Genomic DNA, 27025 nt, shown 5'->3' on the forward strand with positions numbered 1-27025 from the left:
CTAAACTGCATTTTACTTAAAAGAATACTCTTTTAAATTTCTAGCTACTTTTGGTATTTCTGAAATACATGTTTAAATTCTTTTATAACATTGCAGGGGAAGAAAAGCCAGATGGTTTTTATTTTCATCAATCAAGATCTTGTGTTTTTTCAATACAAATGAAGAAGGAAACATCTACTTCATTCTAATTGAATAAATAAGCTGTGAAAGTTATAGTGCTTATTTTTCACGATTGAGGACAAATAACAGATAACACCAGATTCTAAAATTAGATAACATTTTAACTAGTCAATAAAAAACACTAAATGACAAATCTGTGTGGGTAAAAATATATATTTATTATGGTCTAAAGTTATACCAAATTAAATTTGATATCTTTTCTGGTATATTTGTTTATATTTCAAAATGAAAAATTGTTGAGTTCATTTCTTTTTCTATTTTGTTAACATTTACTTATTTTTTTTATATTTTTGAATAATCAAAATATTGGAATGCTCTTAATTTAGGTGGTAAAACCAATCCCCATTAAAGGAGATGGATCTGAAATCAATAACCTGGCAACTGAGTCTCAAGGAGAGGGCCAGGCCAGTGCCACTTCATCAGCAACCAAAGGTCGACGCAGTCCTTCCCCTGGCAGCTCCCCATCAGGCCGCTCGGTGAAATCAGAGTCGCCAGGAGTCAGAAGAAAGAGAGTTTCTCCAGTGCCTGTAAGTTAATGCTCCAACAAATATATTAAGTTTGCACCATTTTAAGACTTATGTTTGGCACAGAAAAGATTGACTTGCCATGGGTAAAGGGTGGTCTGCAGAGCCTTGGGTAGTGGGAGGGGTCGAGTACTGAGACCCTTTCTGGGATCAATTAGATCAAAGCTAATTTTGTAATAAAAGTGAGATATTATCTTGATTCTCATTGCATTGGCATTTGCCATACTGGGTAAAGCGTTGGTACTACCGGTGCATTTGCCTGAATTAAAGCTCTGGCATTAGAAATTTTATTCTTTATCTGGGTATGCGACAGATATTTTCTTTAAGATGAGTTGAGATACATTTCACATAGAACAACTGAAGTGCTTTTGTCACCAGTAGTAAAATTGAAGATTTCAATCAAAAATTAGAATTTTGGAAAGCCCATATACATAAACTGTAAGTATGATTGCTTCCTAGTACTTAGAATGAGATTGGTGATATTATAAAAGGTGATTTTTTTATATATTGCAAAATGAAATGTGTGAACATTTGGGAAATCTGTATAACTTAGTGAACCAAATTTTCCAAATGACCAGGGTTTTGTTTATTCATATTTATCAGTTGATGGACAATGAGGTTTCCACTTTTTGACTAGTGTGAAAAATGCTGCTGTGAACATTATGTGTGCAAGTTTTTGTGTAGACACTTTTTCATTTCTCTTGGATTTTAATCCAGAAATGGAATTGTTGGGTCACATATTTTCCAAAGAAGCTGTATTGTTTTACATTCTCGCCAGCACTATGTGAAGGTTCTTATTACTTTGTGTTCTTACCAACATTTGTTATCTTTACCTATTCAGTTAGGCATCAGAAAGAACTACAGTTTCCACTGGGCATTACAGAAAGATTAAATTCTGGGGGCATCAATGGAATGGGAGGAATTCCGAGGCGGTGTTTGCACATTAGCAGTTGCAAAAGAGCATTTCGTAATGCCTTCCATGGAACTAAATTGGATGTTTAATTTTTAACACTAGACACAAGTCATTTCCCTGCCTTTGAGGTGAACTTTTTATTTGTATCTACATAATGCTTGTCAAAGAACAAAAATATTTATAATTTGTGAAGTTACCACATGGTTTTCTCTCTCAGCCAAAGATATAATGTTCATTGGAGGGATGACTGAGATTTTAGAAGTTTACTCATGATGAAAATGTCAGACAAAAGCATTTTTAAATAGCATTTTGTCCCACTGTTATATGTTAAAGCAGTTTTTCATCTATTTTACCATTTGGTAAAGTGCCAAATTGGTCTCTAGTTTGACCTTGTTTGGGTCATTGTTGCTTATGGAGAAGTGAGAAATTTACTCAACAAAAAAACAATTTATGAAGTTTCAGAGCGGGAGAATCACACCACCCCGAAGAGCCCCTTCGCCGGATGGCTTCTCACCATATAGCCCTGAGGAAACAAATCGCCGTGTAAACAAAGTGATGCGGGCCAGACTGTACTTGCTTCAGCAGATAGGACCCAACTCTTTCCTGATTGGAGGAGACAGTCCTGACAATAAATACCGGGTATTTATTGGACCTCAGGTAGGATTTGTCACCATTTTATATTTTATTACTGTTGGGTGCTAACTCAGTTTTATGACACTGTAACATTCTTAAATTTAGATCAATGAGTTCTCTGTAGAAAGTGAATCTAAAATATATTTGGGGCTAAACTTTTTTATTGAATGTATTTATGAAGATTTTTAATATGATTTTATGTACTTTAGAATACAGATTTGATCTATTTAATAAATTCACTGAAGAGAGTAATCATGGAGACAGCTATAGACTTTTCTTATGTATCCTTAGATATCTTACTACACAGTTTCTCCTGCTATCCAAAAGTGAAGCATTTTTATGGAAAGGACTGTAAACTGAAATAGCTTAAAGCAAAGAAGCAGTTACTGTGAATTTATATAGAAAAACTTTTGCACATTCTCAGACTCAAAAAATAGCCTACAAAATCATTCCAAACAACACATGAAACCTAAAATAACATTACATATATTAAAAGTAGGAATGAGATAATAAATATGTAACCCATATACAGTAGCTCCCAGGGAAAGCATGGTGGTACCTCTCCACTTAGGGAGTGTACTTCCTTTGGAACTGCTTGCTCATGGCAAAACTAATGCTGAATGCTACTTTAGCTTTTCATCTTGTATGCAAAAGTAAAAATCCTCTTCAGATTACTTCCAGTTAATGAAAATAGTTGACGGTAAGTTCTCACTTCGTGGATAGATTCCTGGAAACTGCAACTTATAGCAAAACATACCATGAAACCAATTTTACCATAGACTTATACAGAGAGTTAAGTTCCTATGCATATTTCTGGACACAAAACATCACTAGACTCCTCAATAAAGAACCAGAACATTCTAATATAAAATGATAATTTGTATACAGTCATTCTCCAACCCACTTATTCCAGTTCAGGATCATTCTCAGATGGCCAGGACCTAGCCCGGCAGCTCAGGATGCAAGGTGGGACCCAGCCCTACAGGACATTCATCCATGTCAGGATACACTCACACAGGCACCCATGCTCATCAGACAACTTAGACACACCAGTGAACCTAATGTGCACATCTTCAGGATGTGTGAGGAAACTGAAGTACCTGGGGTAAACCCAGGCAGGTATGGGGAGACTGCAGATTCCATACACTATGGCCCTGGCCACGAATTGAGGTTTTTTTCCCTCATCAGTCTTATACTGAACGAAACAGTGTTACGTAAGACTTGCTGTACTGATGTAGATCTTCTGTAAAAGGGAAGCGGTATATTTCAAACTTTGGGAAAACAAGGGATATGTGTGTAAGGACAACGGAGAAAGTCAATAGAAGATTTAGTATAATAAACATAGAGATATAAAAACAAGTCAGACTTAGTCTTTCTATAAAAGACAGGTTTATTAACATGGGTTTTCTTTTAATTCTTTAGAACTGCAGCTGTGGGCGTGGAACATTTTGTATTCATCTATTATTTGTTATGCTCCGGGTGTTTCAACTGGAACCTTCAGACCCAATGTTATGGAGAAAAACTTTAAAGAATTTTGAGGTAACTTTTAATAGAATTTCAGAGCAAAAGTGTCAACAAGTTTTCATGGTATATTCCTGAAATTTTTCCATGAGCTCGAAATTTAAAGATGAGGAGGTCTGTAAGAATTATGTGATGCATATAAAGTTTTCTTATGATCCATTGACCAGTTTTTTCTTCTAGACTGAAAAAAAAGTAAACAATGATCTGAGAAAACATTGTCCTTAGTAGTAAACTATATGGATTCTTATTTTTGAAACTCTTAAAACAGCTTTTTGAAAAACTTACTTTAAAAAAGAAAAATAACTATGTGCAACCTATTAAATAAAAGAGAAATTCAACCTCTAGAGCTCTTTATCTGTATATTATGGCACAAATATCATTGTTACTGTCTTTTTTCAATGTTAGGTTGAGAGTTTGTTCCAGAAATATCACAGTAGGCGTAGCTCGCGGATCAAAGCTCCATCCCGTAACACCATCCAGAAGTTTGTTTCACGCATGTCAAATTCCCATACATTGTCATCATCTAGTACTTCCACATCTAGTTCAGAAAACAGGTTAGTACTTTGAAGGAATTAAAAGTATTAATACAGTGTTACTTTTTCATTTTAAGGGTAATTTTATGTATATATATTTCTACTTGTTAAGTTGCTCTAAAATGATTTAACCTGAGAATCTTGGCTTTCAAGTTAAAATCAAGGGTAAAGGACATTAAAGCCTTCTACGCATATATAGCATTGGAAAATGGCACCATAAATATCAGAATATAATGAATGTCCATTTCACCAGGAAGAGCAAGTGGTAGTTGTTATAATAAGTGGGTCCTGTTTATTAGTCATTACTTGTGCCATGGACCTAATTTTTTTGTCTCACAACCTCATTAGGTAAGTTTTATCACTGTTTTGCAGGTAATAAAGCTGAACACTGCATAGTGGGAGAATATAGTTCTTTTATACGGAGAATATAGTTGTGTTTTTTTTTAAGATTTATTTATTTATACAAAAATAGGGGTACAGGCCAGATGTGCAAGAGGGTGAGAGGAATCACCAGAGACAGAGCAAGAAACAGAACAGGCAGACTGACTTAAATACATTGCTGAGGGGAGCAGCAGGTGAGACAGAAGAGGTCTGCTGTGCCATGTGGGAATCTCCCTGGCCAGCTGGAAATCAAACCCATGCTACAGAGGTTGTGGACAGTCACAGCACTGCACCACTGGGGAGGCCCAGGAAAATATAGTTCTTTATTATAAAGTTCTTTTTAAAATTGTATAACATTGCTACTTCTTTCATAGATACTTTCAGGGAATTCTCATTCTAGGCTTTTTTCACCTATGAGAACATAGCATGCTCTTTTAAACAAATAGACTAATCAGTAGGAATTGAAAGATATAGTACTTACTACTTAAAGTCTACAGTGCTTCTCAAACTTTTCATATGCCTACTAACTAATAAGAAAAAATCATTACCCTGAAGGATCTGAGATGTAGCCCAAAATGACAGGTGTAAAAATTTTTTTCCAGTTTTATCATAAAAATTCATGCGAATTTTCTTTCTTTTCTAATGTTTCTTTACTGATTTTAATTGCATTTTTTAAATTACTCTGGAAAGGAATGATAGTTCTCTTTACAAGGGCACCTCCAGTGTGTTCCTGAGGCACCTGGTTTGAGAAGCATTGGAATAAGATTTAAGTCCCATCTTCATCCCATCAATCGTTTAAGTACTTGTAACTACTTCAAAATCATGAAGAAAAAAAGTGATGCTATCTGGACAAGGCCTACTGAAGAGAATTGAGAGAGGGTTTTTAATCTATGGAAAAATGTGAATTTTTGATTAAATGAGTTGATTTCTGAATAATAGAGTTTGATAAGATTTTTTGGACATCACATTTTCTAGTTTACATGGCTCAATGATAAGTGAAGCCAAAGAAGGGCACATAGCTCATTCAAGTAAAATCAGAACCCAAACCTGAAGAGATACAGTAGGTGTTAATCTTAGTTATTACTTTAAATCTACAGTGCTTCTCAAACTTCCCTTTGTCTACTTGCTGAGGTTTATTTCCACTTCAGGCCTCTACCCTTCATCTCTTCTAAGTAGAAGAGCTTTATTTCTGAAGCTTCCTGACCCATATTTATTCCAGGAATGTTTTCCTTTTGAGTCACAGTTCTACAACTTTTTATTTTGGGGAAAAATAACAAATGCCTAACATCGGGAAGCCAAAATTAAAGTAGAAAGTTTCATTCTAAGATCACTAAAGGTATCTTTCTAATATGAAATGGCCAAAATTGGGGGGTTGTAGTGATTCATTTGGATTAGCATATACATGGAGGGAAACCACAGAAACTGTAATCCTCATATAATGAGATTATGCTATGCAGATAAGGTTTTTGTTTCTTGTAGCCACAACTTTTTATATATAAAGGCTAAAATCAGTGGGAAGAAAACCATTTATCTGGATATCTGGTAGTATTTTATTCATTTAAAATGATTAGCAAAACCTTACCAAAAAAATTAAAACTGCCAACAGGAACTTAAGGTCCTGTATGTAAGTAGGGACTAACAGATACATGAAAATTGTTCATTCAGCCTTGATACACCATAATTTATTTTCACATTGCCATAATTAATGAACATTTAGTTACCTCTTTTTTTTTGTTTACTTATTAAGTGCAATGATTTACTTTGTTGATTACTATGTTGTTTATTTACTTTGTTGTTTATTTACTATGTTTATGTACTTAAAATATTTCTGTAGGATAGCATCCTAGGAAACAGATATTTTAGGTCATAGATATGTATGTACATTTTAATAGAAGAAAAATTAGCAAATTCCTTTCCAGAAAATTCAGTTTTACACCCACCAGCAGTATACATGGGAAACTATTTTTCTGTACCATTATAGCGGCAGAGGTTATAAACCTATTTATTTAATTTCAATTGCCTTTTTATCTTTTTTGTTCATTTTACTATTGAGTTATTGTATTTTCTTACTAGTTTTTAAAAGCACTCTATATTAGGCATATTCAGATATATACAGTATAATCCAAATATACACAATAAAGCTGTGATTTTGCCATAAAATTATTCTATACAAGTTCTTTAAGATTTCATAGTGTCTGGGTATACCATTTTTTTTTTAACCTACTTCTGTTCATTTGGTTGCTTTTTTTCCAATTATACTAAATAATACAATGGTTTACATTTTTAAAACATATTTATTATTTTTCCTTTTTTCCTTATATCTTTCTGGAAGACTAATTGAAAGATGGTTTCGTCCATTAGAAAAGTGACATGTTTCTAGAATTGTGTATAGGATAGGAAAGTTGGATCAATTTATACATTTACCGAAAGTGTCTTAGATGAACCTTCAAACTTAGTATGTGGGATAGATGGGCTGTAATGTCCCTTCCTGGTACTTGGAATCTTAGAACTGTTGGCATGTGGTGTGCTTGCCCATAGTCAAACCTTGTAGCAATTTGTTTGCTCAAAAGGTGCACTAGCAGAATTTGGGGTAAGTAGATTTTTCTCTAAGATTACAGTTTACGTATTGAACTGAATTTATGCAAGAAAGATGCACTCATATCCACATCTATAGATACATAGTTATAAGAATCTATTTAAAATTAATTTACTGATAGGAGAAATAAATACTTCTCAAATAGTTATATATAACATGCTCCTAGACAAGGATTTCTAATAATTGTTTTCATATTTTATAAATGCCAAAATTGATTTTAGCATATAGTTTTCATTTTGTGTTGTATCTTAATGCTTTTGTTTTCCCTTCCTCATAGTATAAAAGATGAAGAGGAACAGATGTGTCCTATCTGCTTGTTGGGCATGCTTGATGAGGAAAGTCTTACAGTGTGTGAAGATGGCTGCAGGAATAAGCTGCACCACCACTGCATGTCAATTTGTATGTACATATTGCTGTTTTTCTCTTTATGCTTATTCAGTGTGGTTACTCTATGAGCTAACTGTTAATTAGGATTTTATTGTTGACGTGGGATATTAGTTGAGAGAAAAGAAATGTATCTAGACCCTGCATGAAGTTTTCAATAAATTGGAGGTTAGGAACTATTAGAAAATGAGCTGTGAGAGCAAAGAAATGTAATATACTATGATACATGTGGTAATGAAAGGAGTGTATAGAATTAAAAAAGTAATTCTGACCTGGAAGGTGTACATGGAGAGAAAGAGTGGAAGAAGGTCACACAGAGAGGTAACATCAAAGCAAGTTTTGGAATAATATTACTAGGCAATCAAATGGGGCAGACTATTTTGAAAAATAAAAAGCAAAATACCTATTATAATGAATAAATAAGCATTTGCAAAACTTATCAATATCAGAATAATGTGACCTGTATTTCCTGCTTTCTGATAGTGTATCAGATTATTAAGGTTTTGTCTACATAAATTCTATACTAGCCGTTACAAACTGTTATTACATATATTTAGTATTACGCAATTCATTTTTCAGGGGCAGAAGAATGTAGAAGAAATAGAGAACCTTTAATATGTCCCCTTTGTAGATCTAAATGGAGATCACATGATTTCTACAGGTAACACTTTTGAATTAGTGATTTGGATATGTTTAACAAAAGTTTTAAGTGTTCTGCAGGTGTTATTTAAATCTATTTTTTATTTTTACCAAGCTTTGTTACTTTTTCATTTAGCCACGAGTTATCAAGCCCTGTAGATTCCCCTTCTTCCCTTCGAGCTGCACAGCAGCAAACCATACAGCAGCAACCTTTGGCTGGATCACAACGAAGGAACCAGGAGAGCAATTTTAACCTTACTCATTATGGAACTCAGCAAATCCCTCCTGCTTATAAAGATTTAGCTGAGCCATGGATTCAGGTGAGTTGTTCCTATTCCTCATATAAACCAAAATATTTATAAACCAATTAATATTTATGTCTCCCCACTTGTTTATGATTCAAGAAAGTATTTTTGTTTATCTGCAAGATTTTTATTGTTTTTAAATTTTAATTTTACTTTTGGTGTTAATACCATACTGCTTATTAGAGACTTTAAACTTCAAAGCTTCTTTGTACTCTTACCTACCATCTTTAGAAACATTCTTTTTGAAGTAACAGACATAAAAGTTATCCATGGATAGACACTCAAATCCTTCAGCATTCATTCCAACACTTAATCGCATTCCTGCTACGAATTTCTGTCACTTTTCTTATTTGTTGCCATTTAAACCAGTTTCTCTTTGTGTGTCATAATTGCTTCTAATAGATGCATTATATTTGCTGAGTGGATGAATTAAGAAAAAAAAATGTGGTTTTTATCTTGTATTAGTCATTTTATGTGTATGGACAGTTTCCATTTCTTTAACTTCTCTTCTGGGTAAATAATGCCTTTTCATCCTCAGTAAGTTGCAAGTTACTGTTGGTTTGTTGGATTCTAATGATTTTGTTTTCGCTTAGTCCTTAATTTTTTATAGTGTAGGATTTAAAACTAGACATTGTCTCCAGTAGGCAGTGATAAAGTAATTCTTTTTGATCATGTTAAATTGTTTAATTCTGCTAAATTGTAAACAGACGCACAAACTCCATACATTCTTATCATTAGGATGTTTTTACTTTTTGTGATCATGATAGTTCTGCAGCTTTCGAATTCTCTTTTCTCAGCAATGATAGCAACCTCTGATAAGTCAAATAAAATTTAGAAAGAATGAATATATCTTATTTCTTTCATCTAGTCCATGAATGGAATTTAGGCCCTCCCCATCCCTATGTGAGTCCAGGAGAATTCTGAGTTGGTATTGAACTATTATTACTATCAGATGCCATTCTTTCAAGATAGTGGTCTAGTTAATTTTGTTTAAGCTTTAATTTGGAGTAGAGTATATATTTCTAGTTTTTCATTACCATGTAAGACAATTAATGCTAGATATTAGATAGTGTTATGCTCCTTAACAGTATCAAGTATATATTCTACTTGATATATTCTCCTTTATTATCACTTTAGAAAAAATACATACTAATATGTCTTGATTTGTTTTCCCTAAAATTATGTTTATTCATTCCTAACATCTATAGAAACTTTTCATATGGTAAGTTATCTTAGGTATTAAGTTTACTTTTAGCTAAGTAGTCCATAATAGTCCTTTCCTTTCTTTAGGGACCCTTTAGCTTTACAGATGTGGTAATGATGATGTAATGACATGCAGTAATCATTCAATCGTAGGAATATCATTATATTTTGCAGACTTTAACACAGAAATTTTTTTCCTTGGTCTTTGACTTTTCCATTCTTTCTAGTCCAACTTGTTTTGTCTAATTTTTTTTCCCTTTTTATATAAGACAAAAATAAAATAAAAGCCCTTAACTTATCACTTTCATCTGAGGGTTAAATACTGTATTAGCTACTGACCATTCCACTCCAGTACCTTTCTTGGCTTTTTTAGATCTTGTTTCAGTTTTTTCCTCCATAAAACTACTTAATACAAAAAGAAAGTTGGAATTCTTCACAGATTTTTTTTTTATAGTAAGCATAGTACAGGCATAGAAATTTATACGCATCCATCCAATTATTTAATGGAATTCACTCTTAATTTTACTTGAGCTAATGTTAATGACTTTTGATAACTACTAATTAAACTTAAGTATAAAATTCCTCCTTGTGATTTTAAGTTGCTGGATATGTGATAGTTTATATGATACTAAGAGGAAGTGTTTAAAAATGTCCAATTTTCCTTTAGTAATAACTCAAAATACTTAGTTTCCCTAGTTTTTCTTCACATTGAACTTACAGTATATGTTTAATTATAGGTATTTGGAATGGAACTCGTTGGCTGCTTATTTTCTAGAAACTGGAATGTAAGAGAGATGGCTCTCAGACGTCTTTCCCATGATGTTAGTGGGGCCTTGCTATTGGCAAATGGGGAGAGCACTGGAAATTCTGGGAGCAACAGTGGAAGCAGCCCAAGTGTTGGAGCCATCAGTGGGTCTTCCCAGACCAGTATCTCAGGAGACGTGGTGGAGGCGTGCTGCAACGTTTTGTCAATGGTCTGTGCTGACCCTGTCTACAAAGTGTACGTTGCTGCTTTAGTAAGTAGCTTTATTTCATAACCTCTGTACTATTAATATAATAAATAATTTGGGGCAAATTATTTATTGGAGGCGGGGAAGGGCTCCTGTGCATTGTCAGATGGTTAGCATCAGCTCTGGCCTTTACCTGCTAGATATCAGTGGCAACATATTTCCCCCAGTCATGACAACTAAGAATGTTTCTGAATATCAGACTCTCTCACTCCCCACCCCCTAGTTCAGACACACACACTCTTTTAGAGTAATTCTTACCTGGGTTGTTTTTAAAGCTCATTGATCTATCTGCATCTACTCTCAAGTCTTTTCTTGAGTCCATTCTATAACAACTGTGCCTGATGAACTTCTTCTTGAGAAGGTAGTATACCCTGATGGTTATGAACATGTGTTTGGAGTCAATCGGAGTTGTCACCTAATTTATCATTCAAAGTGGAATAAATTTGAATAATTTGCTAGTTAAATTGGGATTAGCCTGTGCAACCTGGACATATGGTCAAGATTATAGAGACCTTGCTTCAAATTCTGATTCTCCTCCTGTTAGCATTGTGACTTTAGGACTATTAAATTTCCTCTTTTTCAAACAAATAACTTACTTCTTAGGTTGCAATGAAATTTTGGAGAAACTTCTAACCATATGTCTGTTACACTGTAAGGCTATTAAATATATAGCATAGTAAAATGTATCTACACATCTTAGATACCACTTTATATTTCCTAGTGCATAAATCTTTAGAGGTTTCTTTGGCCTCAGCAACATTTATTCAAGCATATTTTGTGGAAGTTTGGAAGGATTATGAAAGGTTTCCTGAACAAAGGTCTCTGTTCAGTTAAAATTGGTCAACAGTGAATTTTACAGTAAAATTCAACAGTGAATTTTACAAGGTAAAATGGGTCTGGTTTATTCACTATAAGGCTTCTAGAAACCATCAGTAAGCTAATGTACCCTGGGATTCTGTAAGATCAAGGGTAGGATATATTATTTCCCAATTTCTCTAACCATGGACTCATGTTTCATGTAGCATCTTGAGTGACCAGCATTCTATGGACTAAAGACAATATTATTGGCTCCACTTTTCACCTCTTATTATTTTCCAACACAAACTGTCAGCATACTTGACCACTCCATTATGTTCATACTTGACCACTCCATATTAAGTTCACTCCGTTAGACCATTTCATTATCTGTTTCTTCTTTAGGTCAAATTGTTGCAACTAGCTTGTTGGCTCCTGAAGCATAGGGACTGTGAGAATGATACCATATTCTGCTTCCTCTACAATTAGTGTATCCAGCACAATGAAGGCAGAAATGTGTCTTGCTCTCAGAGCAAGTTCTCCCTCCTTCTTCTCTTCATTTTATCACCTTCCCTCCCCATCTGTATATATTTTTGCCAAACAGTTTGAAAGTTATTTGCAGGCATCAAGACACTCCACCTCAAATACTTTAACATGTATCTCTTTTTTAAAAAATCTATTTATTTTTAGTGTAGAAGAACTGGGGTATAGACCAGAGGTGCAGGGGGTGAGAGGATTCACCAGAGACGGAGTAGGGAGCAGAACAAGTAGATCTATTGAAATACACTGCTAAGGGAGCAGCAAGCGAGACAGGTCTGCAGTGCCATGTAGGTTAGCTTCCTGGCCAGGGATCAAACTCAGGTCTTTGATAGTGCTGAGACTTAACCCCTAGGCCACCAGGGAGGCCTCCAACATGTATCTTTTAAAAACAAATACATCCTTCAGTATAAGAACGGTGCAGTCAGCAGACTCAGGAAATTTAGCATTAATAGCAGTGCTATTATATACTATAAACTCCATATTCAGATATCTCAAGTTGTCCCAACAATGGCCTCTATAAATAAACTGCATGCTTTATTCAGATTTCACCACCATTTCCATTAATGCCTTTTTCTGTATTATGATCTAATCCAGTATCTCACATTGTATTTATTTTTCATGCTCCCTTAATCTTATCCCATCTGTGACAACTTCTTGATCTTTCCTTGCCTTAGACCTTGACACCTTTTAATTTTACTGGCCAGTTTTGTTGAAAAACATTTCTCAGTTTGAGTTTATCTGGTATTTTCTCATGATTACATTGTATTTATACATTTTTCACAAGAATACCAACAAAGGTGATGTGCCGTTCTCAGTGCATCATGTCGGGGAGTATGCAGTGTCATTGTCTTCTTATTGGTGCTGCTGTCCTTCACACATAATTAAAGTAATGTCTTGTGGGTTTCTCACTGCAAGTTACTATTCATGTCTTAGGGGAGATATTTTGAGATTATGAAAATATCATTTCTCTTCCAAATTTTACCAACTGGTTTTAGCATGTTGGTGAATTTTACAAATAGTAATTATTACTGTGCTTTTCCAATGGTGATTTTCTATTTCCCTCTTTCCCTCTACATTAATTAGTTGGACTTATTCTTCTATAAAGAAGAGCTGTCACCCACCTATGTATTCATTTTTAAAAATTTATGTCAATATAAATTCATAGGTGTTTTATTCTATGGATTATAATCCAGTACTGTCATTATTTACCTTGTTATGTTATTCCAGCTTTGGCCTTTGGAAACTCTTTCAAGGTTGACTTGTTTGCATTTTCTTTTTAAAATAATTTTTTTAACTTTTCATTTTGAAATTAATTCAAACTTTTAAAAATTGTACAAATAGTTCAGAGAGCTCCTTAATGCCTCATCTCTTTTTTAATTATTTGTGTCAGCATGGAATCATGAATTCTTATTTTTTTATAGGTTATAATCTATTCCTGGTATTGTTTGTCAAGTTATCTCAGAATAGGCCAATGTCCTCTGATGCTTTTTACATGTATCTAAACTGACCTTTAGTTTTTTCTCCCCAGAAAACATTGAGAGCCATGCTAGTATATACACCTTGCCATAGTTTGGCAGAAAGAATCAAACTGCAGAGACTTCTCCGGCCAGTTGTAGACACCATTCTAGTCAAGTGTGCAGATGCCAATAGGTAAGGTCCTCTTGACAAACTGCTTCACATGCTCTTGTATTAGAAACCTAGCACTGCTTTTTTTTTGCCTCCCTGGCTGCCTGAAGATCCATCACCACCATGAATGACAGAGTAACTATCTGGATCAGGAAGTTCATGACCAACTGCTTCAGCAAAAACAAATGGTCATTAACATTTTTTACCCTGAAAGGCAGTAGTATCTAAGACAGAAATTGAGGGAAAACTAACTAAAAAAGGTATTTGTATTCAGAACCAAAAGACATGGCCTGCATGAGAAGAAAAAGACCTCAAGAAAACAGCAAAGGAATGCAAAACAGGAGAAAGAAAGGGACATTTTGGTGCTGGCAAAAGGAAGGAGTAAAGATTCTGCAGTGATTTTATCTGTGGTTATTGTGCAGATTCTTCATGAGAGAATTAATAAACTGAAACTTTTATGTCTCTCTCTGGGGGGGGAGAGAAAAAAAAAAACCCTTGCACCAAGCCTTATACTTAGTGAATATTTGATATATATTTATTAAATGAATCTTTGACTTTTGTTTTGTAATGTGAGATTTAAAATTAAAATATAGCATTTAAAGTTTTTAAGAACTAGGGAGAACTAAATGGCAAGTAAAAGTCACACTAACAAACTGCAGAGAGCTCCACATTATTGTGTTACAATTGATTTTCTTATTTTTTAGATAATATTCATAATCTGAAGTCCAGTTGATAAGAATAATGGTTGACCTATATAAAAGGTATAATCTTAAGAGAATGAGTTACACAGGATAGGAACCATTAAAATCATTAAACCTGATTTGCCTTATTATCAAGACCAAACATTCTACTATTTTCTGTGCAATGAAATTCCATTCTAAATAAGACAGTTTATGTCAGATAACAAAAACAACAAATTACATTTACCCCTGCAATATCCTTAAAAATCAACAACAAACAAGATTAATCCTAAATGGAGGTGGTGGGTAAAGAAAGATGAGGTAGGGAAGTTGAGATATGGTGTTAGTAAAATAAATACAATCTATGCTTTTATAGACCAGTGGTTCTCTTTTATTTTCCCTTTCCATAAAGTGGGGGCAAAAGACCACTTTATTTTTAAGATTTATTTATTTATGATTACAAGAACTGGGGTACAGGCCAGAGGTATGGGAGGTGAGAGGATTCACCAGAGACAGAGCAGGGAACAGAACAGGCAGATAGACCGAAGTACACTGCTGAGGGGAGTAGTGGGAGAGTCAGGAGAGGTCTGCTGCGCCATGTGGGTAGCTCCCTTGCCAAGGATCGAACTCACCCCAGAGAGGCTGCGGACAGCAGTAAACATAACTACAGCAAACAGTTGTTGGGAAGTTAGTTTCTCTTTCATGTCCCAGCAGATCTCAGGTGTATGAGCACTGTTGAATCTCCCTTGTTTTGCTTCTGCCACTACAACCACTTTGGTGTTCTCTCAGTGCAACCTTTGTCTCTTTCCTAAGTCACATGATATAGTTTATAGAGGATCTCAAAAATTAGACTTAGCTTTGATGTGTTTCTCATTTCATAAAGTTTATCTCGTTTTATCTACATTGTCTACACAAGCCTACAGATTGGAAATATTAGAGATTTTCTTGTTCTTATATTTCAGTAGCATTACAAAAATCATTTGCAAAATGCATAGAAAAATTCACGTCATTTGTTAATATTAAAATATTTTTCTGAGAGCTTAAATGCCTTTGTGTAACTTGTCTGCTTTCTGTTACGTTGCTTACCTAATTGCTTAAAAATGTCTGAACATAAATACTGTAAAGTTTTATAATACTTGGAATTCACTCTGGCTATAAGAATATAAAGGTTTTGACTAGGAAGCTTTTATTTTCAATTCAGGAGATTCCTAGTGAAAAATTTAGAAATAAAAATGGACCTTTGTTTCTTAACAAAATATGATAATGAATGTGTTTTTTCTGGTTGGTTATCAAACTTTATCTGGTTTAATATTTAAATCTACATTTGCTATGTAAAAGCCAGTACTTGATTCTTTGCTTAATGTAGAGGATAAGGTAGAATTTGTGAAATTAGAGCTAATAATAAACACTATTATTTATGCTGACATTGTTAATATAATTTCAGTAGTGGAAAACTCTCCTGAAAACATTTTTTTCCCACTTTTTCACAAAGCATTACATTGCTCTCCTTTAAATGTGTATTTTATCCAAGGCCCAGCTCTGATGATGCTTCCTTTTCATTTTCAGTCGCACAAGTCAGCTGTCTATATCAACACTGCTGGAGCTGTGCAAAGGCCAAGCAGGAGAGTTGGCAGTTGGCAGAGAAATACTTAAAGCTGGTAAAAAATTTTAATGAATGCATCATGTTTTATGGTTTTCCTTACCGTTCTGTCTAATTTCATAATCACTGATGAGGATTTTGAAATAATTTTATAAATTGATTCAGTCAGCTAACTAAAACTGCAAATTTAAGGGAAATTCTTAAAATAATTCAGAATACTTTTGTTGGCCTTATGCCTTTTGATCTTTTAGGTTTAATAGCACTGTTTTTCAATTATTTTTACTTTTTTTTTTGGAGGATCCATTGGCATTGGTGGTGTTGATTATGTCTTAAGTTGTATTCTTGGAAACCAAACTGAATCAAACAACTGGCAAGAACTCCTGGGCCGCCTTTGTCTAATAGATAGACTGCTCTTGGAATTTCCTGCTGAATTTTATCCTCATATTGTCAGTTCTGATGTTTCACAAGCTGAACCTGTTGAAGTCAGGTAACTTTTCTTCCAAAACTATAATAACTTTCCTCTTCCCACCTACCTGCCCACCCTCCCTCACATCCTCCAAGAGAGAGTCCTGAAAAAACTGAGGCACTACAGAGCATATATAGGTTACTAATACTAATAAATAAAAGTAATAATGTATAGTTATTAATATTAATAATATAGTAATTGTTAAATAATAAAAATAAATACTAGTACTAATAAAATCTTAAGTTTAGGCTATTTAAATATATATTGATTCTTGATACTGAAATGACTTTCTTTTTGAAATGTACAAGCTGTAAGCTAGTACTATTTTTTTTTATTTGTATATATTTTGCAGTAATTTTAAATTGTTTAGTAATTGAATGTATTTTTCTTCCAGGTATAAGAAGCTGCTGTCCCTCTTAACCTTTGCTTTGCAGTCCATTGATAATTCCCACTCAATGGTTGGTAAACTCTCCCGAAGGATATATTTGAGTTCTGCAAGGATGGTTACTTCAGTACCCCATGTATTTTCAAAATTGTTAGAAATGCTGAATGTTTCTAGTTCCACTCATTTTACCAGGATGCGTCGTCGTTTGATGGCTATAGCAGATGAGGTTGAAATTGCAGAGGCCATCCAGCTGGGCATAGAAGACACTGTGGACGGTCGACATGACAGCTTTTTGCAGGCATCTGTCCCTAAAAGCTATCCAGAAGCCACAGAGAACAGTTCCCTTGCGCACACAAACCACTCAGAGAAAACTGGAAGAGGACTTTGTGCTCCAAAACTGAGTGCCAGTTCAGAGGACATTTCTGACAGACTGGTCAGCATTTCAGTAGGACTTCCTAATTCAACAACAACGGAGCAACCAAAGCCAATGGTTCAAACAAAAGGCAGACCCCACAGTCAGTGTTTGAACTCCTCTCTTTTATCTCATCATTCCCAAATAATGTTCCCAGCTTTGTCAACCCCTTCTTCATCTGCCCCATCTGTACCAGCTGGCACTGTAACAGATGTCTCTAAGCATCGACCTCAGGGATTTGTTCCCTGCAAAATACCTTCTGCATCTCCTCAAACACAGCGCAAGTTTTCTCTACAGTTCCAGAGAAACTGTTCTGAAAACAAAGACTCAGATAAACTTTCCCTAATCTTCACTCAGTCAAGACCCCTTCCCTCCAGTAATATACACAGGCCAAAGCCATCTCGACCTACCCCAGGTAATACAAGTAAACAGGGAGATGCCACAAAAAATAGCATGACACTTGATCTGAACAGTACTTCCAAATGTGATGACAGCTATGGTAGTAGCAGCAGTAGTAGTAATGCTGTTATACCCAGTGATGATACAGTGTTCACCCCAGTAGAGGAGAAATGTAGATTAGATGTCAATACAGAGCTGAACTCCAGTATTGAGGACCTTCTTGAAGCATCTATGCCTTCAAGTGATACAACAGTAACTTTTAAGTCAGAAGTTGCCGTCCTCTCTCCTGAAAAGGATGAAAATGATGATACCTACAAAGATGATGTGAATCATAATCAAAAGTGCAAAGAAAAGATGGAAGCTGAAGAAGAAGAAGCTTTAGCAATTGCCATGGCAATGTCAGCGTCTCAGGATGCCCTTCCTGTAGTTCCTCAACTACAGGTTGAAAATGGGGAAGATATCATCATTATTCAGCAGGATGTAAGTATAGTCTTTAAGAGGTTAGAGTTTCCTCAGACCAGACTAAAATCTGTTTCAGAAATGATGTTTTTAACAGTAAGTTAACAATTACAAACAGGTTTTTCACATAGACTTGTTAATATAAAATATGTTTGTTGCCATTGTTTGAGCAAAAATATTCTTTGCCTACACTAAAGACATTTCTGTGATCTATAGTGATGATCACTTCTGATTTAACATTGGTCACCAACACTGTCCATTCAGAGGTCAAGTTTATAGGTGGTTTGGGAAGTCAGGCTGAACAAGGGTAATAATTTGCCAGGCTAATTTCATAAACTATTACTTTTAACAGTAAAAAGATTACTTTCATTTAATATATAGACACCAGAGACTCTACCGGGACATACCAAAGCTAAACAACCTTATAGAGAAGATACTGAATGGCTAAAGGGTCAGCAGATAGGCCTTGGAGCATTTTCTTCTTGTTATCAGGCTCAAGATGTGGGAACTGGAACTTTAATGGCTGTTAAACAGGTAAGTATTTAGTAAGAACAGAAATAATTAAAATTATAAAATGAGACATGAAAAAATAAAAAGAATAAGGGATATAGCCAAAGCACCAAAAACATCATTTCTATTATTTATTACTTTCTATTATATACTATTATTCTATTATTAAAAGATGAAGCTTGATGATTATAAGTTGCAACACCGAGATGGGACTTGTAGAAATTGTTTCTATTTGTGGTTTTCACAGTTAATAGAGGTTTAATTTCATATTCCTTTCAGCAATGTTACTGGTGCTGGTGCACTGTCATCTTGAGATTTATTTTTATGAGTATGCTTAACAAGTTATGAAAATAATGAACCTTTCATTTTAAAATTGTGTTGGTTTTTCTCCCATGTTTGGGCTTTTCTCATTTTTTACTGTCTGCACAGAGTTTTGGGGCATTGACTTTTGCCCTGGTTTTTTGGGAGGGGTGTTATTTGGGAGGGTTGTAGCTTCTTAAGCTACACTCTTATATTCTAAAATAGAATTTTTTATGAAGTATATACACTGGATCCATGAGCATAAATGACACCTGTTAACAAACAAGCTAATTTGGATTTGTCCATTTTAGATCACATTGTTAATGAGAATTATAAGTAGAAATTCATCACAATTGAAAACTGTGAACATGTTTATTGAAACAGGTGACATATGTCAGAAACACATCTTCTGAGCAAGAAGAAGTAGTGGAAGCATTAAGAGAAGAAATAAGAATGATGAGCCATCTGAATCATCCAAACATCATTAGGATGTTGGGAGCAACATGTGAAAAGAGCAATTATAATCTCTTCATTGAATGGATGGCAGGTATGTTCATGTCTTAAATTACAAATAATAGCACATGGATTTAACTTTCCAATTGATTTATAGTATTTACAATTTTCCTTCACTTAAATATATTCAAGTGAAAAAACAAAATTACCATCACCTCTTAAGCTTTTTTTTTTTTTTTTAAGATTTATTTATTTATACAAGCACTGGGTACAGTCAGAAGCGCGGGAGGGAGAGAGAATTCACCAGAGCCAGAGCGGGGAGCAGAACAGGCAGAAGGACCGAAGTACACTGCTGAGGGGAGCAGTGGGCGGCAGGAGAGGTCTGCGCACCATGCGGGACCCTCCTCCGGTGGCCGAGGAGCAGCTGGGGATTGAACCGGCGGCGCTGCAGAGGCTGCGGGCAGCTTCGCAACCCAGCGCTCAACCGCTGCGCCACCAGGGAGGCCCACCTCTTAAGCTTTTTCAATGTTACTTTTTAAATGAATGTGAGCATTGTTTCATGAGAATAACTATTTTAAACTGGACATATATAAGACTCATATTTTTCTAATTGACCATCATTAACTGGACAGATTTAGGAGATTTTTATGTGACAATATACAAATAAAACTTGAACTTATTACAGGTCAACTAGCACTCACGCATAAAATTGAACTTTGTCAAATCTACTTGAACAAAGACTGAGTTTTATATTTTACAATGTATAAAGTAAAGTAAATTACTTACATAAGCGCTTGGTTGAACTTCTTAGATTTTTTTGTGCATATGTTTGAAAAGTGTATTTCTATTTACAGATCAGTTCCATAGTACATTCTCTGATTTTGGTTGAATTTGGGGTAATTGTTTTAGGAGGATTATTATAAACATTTTAAAATGAGACTTGTTTGTGGATTTTGTGACTTGCCCAAGTCAGAGCTATTAAATAATACAACATGGAGGCTAATTCTGGATCTGTGGTTCCTCCCACACTCTTCTTACTAAATAAAATGGTAGTATTGTTTATGTAAGTCATTAAGAAAGGCATTTTGTTTGTCGTGATTGAAAAAGGTAAATTGTACATTTCAGAAACAGTTTCATCCAAAATTGTTAACTTTTAAAACTTTCTAACCTTCCAGAAAACTACAGACACCCTCAGAAATGCATTGCATGTTTGGTTCCAGACCACCACAATAAACCAAGTTACCTGAGTTTTTGATTTCCCAGTACATATTAAAGTTATGCTTATGGTATATTGCTAAGTGTGCCATGCATTATGTACCTTAATTGTGACAGAGAGAGAGGAAGTTAGCACACGCTGTTGGGAAAATGGCAACAATAAACTTGTTCAACCCAGGATTGCCACAAACCTTCAATATATAAAAAACACAATGTGTTTGGAGCACATTATTATTATTATTATTATATGTTATTGTCTTATAGGGGGATCTGTAGCTCACTTGCTCAGTAAATATGGAGCCTTTAAGGAATCAGTAGTTATTAACTATACTGAACAATTACTTCGTGGCCTTTCATATCTTCATGAAAACCAGATCATTCACAGAGATGTCAAAGGTAGGAATTCTTTTAATGTCTACCTACTAGCAATAAGTAGAATGTAAATGTAATTTAAAAACTCAGACCTTTGTTGATAGTTTCTAACTTGAAAACAACCATGGGATGTTTTGCCTGAGTAACTCAAAACACTAGAATATTAGAAGGAAAAGGAACCTTAAGAATCATATAATCTGCTTCCCTCAGCAGGCTCTGACTTTCTAACATTCTTAACTGCTAGTTGATGGCACACCAGGTGTAGAATCCAAGTCTCCTGTTCTAGTTTTATTTGGAATAATTGAGATATTATACACATCCAGAAAAATCTTTCAAGTCTTTCGTAGCTGTTTATTTTTAAGCACAACTCACAACTTTGGCTTTCTGTAATGAATATCTTTAACTAGTATTTGATATAATCCATTCAACTTTTGATTAAACCACAATTATGAGATTATAGTTTTAAGTGATCTAGGTCAGTATGTTTCAACAAAACTTTAGCTTTAAAATGCAAACTATACTAAACTTTGAACTTTGAGAAAGATATTGTTGGAAATCATATTAAAGGTTTTCAATACTTATTTAAAATTTCATTGAGTCTGTCTTCTTTGCCCTTATACCTTGATACTTTTTCAGATTTTTCTTAAATTCTTTAGTTTTTTTTTTTTTTACACTGTAGAAGCCCCTTGTGCCTTTAGCAAAAATGAAGTAAAATTAAAGGGACAGTAAATCTCTGACCTCTGACATGTAATCCATTTCTTTGTTTTGTTGTTATCCTATTTCATTGTATTTTACTGAGTTTTTAATCTCTTCTTTTGTTTCTAAAATATAAAGTCATTTGTTGTTTTTTTCTTGACAGGTGCCAATTTGCTAATTGACAGCACAGGTCAGAGACTGAGAATTGCAGATTTCGGAGCAGCAGCCAGGTTGGCCTCAAAAGGAACTGGTGCAGGAGAGTTTCAGGGACAGTTACTGGGAACAATTGCATTTATGGCACCTGAGGTGAGAAGCAGCTTTGGATATGATGAAAGAAAATATTTTGTAGTTCTGTGTGACATTATATCAGATTATTTTGCAGTGGCATCTAGTATGTGCATATCTTGACCCCCAAAATAAGATTTTAATGATGATATTGAATTCAGACTTTTAACCTCTCCTTTCCACCTTTGTCTAAATATAGATTTTAACAGCTCAGCTTAAAGGCTGTTTCTAACAAAGAATTATTGAGTAATATATTAGTTGTTTTGTAGGAAACCCAAAATGGACATAATAGAAATTTTCAAAATTGTTCTCTCTTTTCCCACAGAGTCAGGACTTAGTAGTGACAGAAGTTTAAGCATTGCTATTCTGAACTCAGCCTTTTCTGTGTTCGGAGTTCTTCACACGCACATGTTGTGATTAGTGATTGTCCTCTTGATCTGTAGTTTTCTAAGCACACTGGTGCTGCTTTTAAGACTCTATGTGATTCTTCTTCAGAATCTCAGTTTTCCAAAATATTTTTATGTCACATAGGAGATTAAGCTTATTGATGAAATAAATGAGATATCTTTTTTGATGAGTCATATTTCCAAATTAACTTTCTGCTTTATTTTAGGTACTAAGAGGTCAGCAGTATGGTAGAAGCTGTGATGTATGGAGTGTTGGCTGTGCTATTATAGAAATGGCTTGTGCTAAACCACCTTGGAATGCAGAAAAACACTCCAATCATCTTGCTTTGATATTTAAGGTAATTGTGAGATAAAAATTGCTTCTTCCTGCTAAAACTGGCAGGAGGGAAATTCTCATGGGTTCTCTTTTTAACTGTCAATCTAAGACGAAGGTGTATGTTCCTTGAAATAACACTATGTATATATGTCCAGGAATTTAATGTGGTAAATGTTAGCAGCCTATATAGTTAGCTCTCACTGTTCACAATAGTTTTGTGCTCTATAAAGTTACTGTGAACACTGATGAGAAAAAACTGAATCATTGTTCCTAGGAGAAATATATACATGAAGAGGTATTTTTTTTTTAAAGATTTATTTATGCATACAAGAACTGGGGTACAGGCCAGAGGTGCAGGAGGTGAGAGGATTCACCAGAGACAGAATGGGGAACAGAACAGGCAGACTGGCTGAAATACACTGCTGAGGGGAGCAGCAGGCCAGACAGGAGAGGACTGCTGCGCCATGTGGGTAGTTCCCTGGCTGGCTAAGGATCAAACTCGTGCTGCAGAGGCTGTGAGTAGCTTCACAGTGCTGTGCTTAATCCCTTGCGCCACCAGGGAGGCCCATGAAGAGGTATTCTTAAGGAAACCAGTGAGTGAGTTTCTCCAGAGTTAGCAAAAAGTCCACTCAATTCCTCTTCACTTCCTCTGTGCACAGGAGGTTATAAAATGTGTGCATAGGTACTTCTATTCCAGAAAATTCCAATTGTAGAAGCCTCAACCCTGGTGTTTTCTCCTGCAGATTGCTAGTGCAACTACTGCTCCGTCGATCCCTTCACATCTGTCTCCTGGTTTACGAGATGTGACTCTTCGTTGTTTAGAACTTCAACCTCAGGACAGACCTCCAGCAAGAGAGCTACTGAAGCATCCAGTCTTCCGTACTACATGGTAGCCAATTATAAAAATAAACTGTAATGAAGACAGGATACTCAATAAGAGAAAAAAACTTTTGTGGGGAACCACGTTGATAATCTGCTGGCCTTCATGCCACTGAACAGCTATGAACAAGACCAGTGGGGAACCCTTACCTAAGTATGTGATTGACAAATCATGATCTGTACCTAAGCTTAGTATGCAAAAGTCCACAATTTGTGCAGAAACTGTAAACTGTGCCTTTCAAAGAACTGGCCCTAGGTGAACAGTAAAGCAATGAAGTTTGCATGTCTAATTAACAAAAGCATTTTTTTGGAGCACTTTTTCAGCAATATTAGCAGCTGAGGGGCTCAGGATCTATTGTAATGTTTCAATTATTCTTCCATTTCATATCATAATCACAAGCAAGGGGTTCTGCAATTCCGTTCAGTTTTTTGTCACTGGCTATAAAAAAAAATCACTATCTGCCTCCCTTAGGTCAGAATATGCTATGAGTAGCAGTAAATAAATATATTTTTTAAAGCCAATAACTTCATGACCCACAATTGGCCCTTATTTTTTAAATGCCTGGGCAGTTGTGGTTTATTGTGCATTTTACTGTTGGCCCATTCATTTCGTTTTGGAAATTATGGTTCTATATTTTCATTTCACCTTCATTTTTGTTTCATATTCAGGGAAAGGTGATCTTATCAAAGCTGAGAAAAAAAATAGAACTAGGTGTGAACTAGAGTTTATTAAATATCTTGCTATTGCAAGAGTTTTTTTAAATACACATTTAATTTTGTTTGTTTTTAAAATTGGAATATAATAAAATACTACCTTCATTGAGTCAGTCGCTGCTCTTCTCATGCAGGTTAAATATAGATTAAATGAAAATCAATGATTCTCTGATGCAGTTTGCAATTATATTTGAAATTTTTTTTAATGTATTGGTTTCTTTTGTCAAACTATAGGAGACTTCACACCATTTAAGTCTTACTCTGTAACAACCCATCATTCATCATCACTGCTGATAACATGTAACTGCTGTTTTCCTTCTACCATGCATCAACTCATTACATAAAGCAGACATGGCTGATAGGTAAAGAAAGAGTAACTTACTCAACTATCAATTGAGTACTAGTGTTTTTAAATAATAAATTTGCTTGGAACTTTTAAAAAATGTGTTCAGAAAAAAAATGAAATTGAATTTCGTTTACACACTAATAATTCCTTAGATTTTGCACAATTATCTGATGGTTTTTGCCTGAATTAAATTCAGATGCATGGAATCCTGAAGGAAAATGGCAGCTCTTTTATCTTTTTTTGTGAGTCTTTTAAATCAAGTACTGATTAAGTTTTTTAATACAACTTTTTGCAATGTTAAGTTTTAACTCTTCAGAAGCCAGTTGAATTGCTGCAGAGTGAAATAGAATTGGTTATTCTCAAAGACTCAGGATAAACTAAATAAGCTATATAAAGTACATTTTAAATGTACAACAGAAATTGGAAGTAAAATAAGTTACAAGATAAGTTTACAGGGATATATTGCATATAATTTTTAAAAGGCAGTTTTTTTATGTGAATGTTTTTCTTAGTAAAATTTTACATTCCTTTGTTTTGGAAGATTGGCAATATTTGAAGAGTTAAAAATAGTACCGAAATGTGAAGTTTGGTAGCTCTAAATGTGTTGTACTTGACTTTCTTTTTATTTTCTCTATTTTTTTTTTTTTGGACTACTTAGAATTTTCACAATTCTAATAAGATTGTTTTCTCAAGTCTCTCATGTGCAAGCTTTAAAGGATGCACTCTTGCCATTTTATGTACTGGAAGATCATTGGTCATATTAATACTGTCTCTGACAGAAATGTAAACTGTATAAACTGAGGAACCTCAGCTAATCAGTATTACTTTGTAGATCACCATGCCCACCACATTTCAAACTCAAACTGCCTCTAGATGTCAAAATCCATTGAGTTTGAGTTTGTTTGCAGTTCCCTCAGCTTGCTGGTAATTGTGGTGTTTTTTTGTTTTGTTTTGTTTTGTTTTCAATGCAAATGTGATGTAATATTCTTATTTTCTTTGGATCAAAGCTGGACTGAAAATTGTATTGTGTAATTATTTTTGTGTTCTTAATGTTATTTGGTACTCAAGTTGTAAATAACGTCTACTGCTGTTTATTCCAGTTTCTACTACCTCAGGTGTCCTATAGATTTTTCTTCTACCAAAGTTCACTTTCACATTGAAATTATATTTGCTGTGTGACTATGATTCCTAAGACGTCCAGGGCTTAAGGGCTAACTTCTATTAGCACCTTACTGTGTAAGCAAATGTTACAAAAAAAATCTCTGGGTTAAGAAAATTTGGCTTAAATGTATCCTTTGTTATTTTAAATATATCAAGATATTTTAATTAAAATTTTTACCCCATTGAACCAATTTTATAGTATTTGTACCTATTTTGGTGTTTTGTCTTTATAGTAAATAAACGTTTTTGAACAAATGTTATTTTATTTTGAAATCATTTCATATATATGAAAAAGTTGTTAGAACACAAGACTTCAATCTCATTCAATCCAGAACCAGTCCTTAGTTCTTCCTTCACCTTTATGACTTCAATAATTTTTAAGATTATGTTTTTGTTTTATTCAAATCCCTCCATTTGAGTTTGTCTTGTGCTTCCTCATGATTTGATTCAGAGTATGAATTTGTGACAGGAATATCACAGTGATGCTGTGCCCTTCTCAGCAAGTTTTATCAAGAAATATGAGGTTGATTTGTCCCATTTCTGGTAATACTGTGATCATCTGAGTAAACTTCATCCTGTAAATTTACTCTTTGTAATTAATATCCACTCTTTACTTAAGTAGTTCATGAAGGTGATACTTTCAGACTACATAAATATTCTTCATCCAACTCTCTACTGTTAGGTTTCTTGCCTGACTTATTACTCTGATGGTTGCCAAAGCATTTTCTAGTTCTTGTACTCCTTCTATATTTTATTAATGGGCATATTACTATAAGAAACAGCTTTCTTTTCTCCTACTTTTATTCATTATATAAAAATGGATTTGTAGACTCCCTTCCAGTGAGATAAAAATCTTACCGTCATCATGCATGTGCTCAAATTGTCATATTTAGCCAGAGAGACTCTCAGAGCTTCTCTATTGACAAGCCACCACTATTCCTTTAACACTTCCATACTTTCATACCCAAAATGTATATTCACTGCTTCAACTACCATCAGCCATTTTTCCAAAGAACGTCTGATACCTTTAGAGGAGACTGGCACTTAAAACTATGGGCCTCCCCTATGGTGCAAGGGATTGGGTTGCAGCACTATGAAGCTGTCTGCAGCAACTGCTGCACTGCATGAGTTCAATCCCCCTGGCCAGCCAGAGAGCTAACCCACATGGTGCAGCAGACCTCTCCTGT

The 27025-nt window shown here is 34.6% G+C and overlaps 1 protein-coding gene across 1 annotated transcript in view; it reads left to right on the forward strand.

Moving 5' to 3' along the window:
- MAP3K1 (mitogen-activated protein kinase kinase kinase 1) overlaps positions 1 to 23631 on the forward strand; it is a gene marked incomplete at its 3' end in the record, with an annotated part of 63266 nt that extends 39635 nt beyond the window's left edge. Inside the window, exons 3-20 of the mRNA XM_084233259.1 lie at positions 507 to 707; positions 2074 to 2274; positions 3673 to 3789; positions 4177 to 4325; positions 7559 to 7680; positions 8245 to 8326; positions 8441 to 8624; positions 10550 to 10828; positions 13686 to 13807; positions 16030 to 16121; positions 16361 to 16550; positions 16924 to 18205; positions 18566 to 18718; positions 19379 to 19541; positions 20927 to 21058; positions 21894 to 22036; positions 22629 to 22760; positions 23482 to 23631. Coding sequence (XP_084089385.1) covers positions 507 to 707; positions 2074 to 2274; positions 3673 to 3789; positions 4177 to 4325; positions 7559 to 7680; positions 8245 to 8326; positions 8441 to 8624; positions 10550 to 10828; positions 13686 to 13807; positions 16030 to 16121; positions 16361 to 16550; positions 16924 to 18205; positions 18566 to 18718; positions 19379 to 19541; positions 20927 to 21058; positions 21894 to 22036; positions 22629 to 22760; positions 23482 to 23631 — 3894 coding nt within the window. The remainder of the gene's footprint in view (positions 1 to 506; positions 708 to 2073; positions 2275 to 3672; positions 3790 to 4176; positions 4326 to 7558; positions 7681 to 8244; positions 8327 to 8440; positions 8625 to 10549; positions 10829 to 13685; positions 13808 to 16029; positions 16122 to 16360; positions 16551 to 16923; positions 18206 to 18565; positions 18719 to 19378; positions 19542 to 20926; positions 21059 to 21893; positions 22037 to 22628; positions 22761 to 23481) is intronic.
- Positions 23632 to 27025: the final 3394 nt, after the last annotated feature.

Source organism: Talpa europaea, assembly GCF_964194135.1.
Source record: "Talpa europaea genome assembly, chromosome: 5".
Classification (NCBI taxonomy): Eukaryota; Metazoa; Chordata; class Mammalia; order Eulipotyphla; family Talpidae; genus Talpa; species Talpa europaea.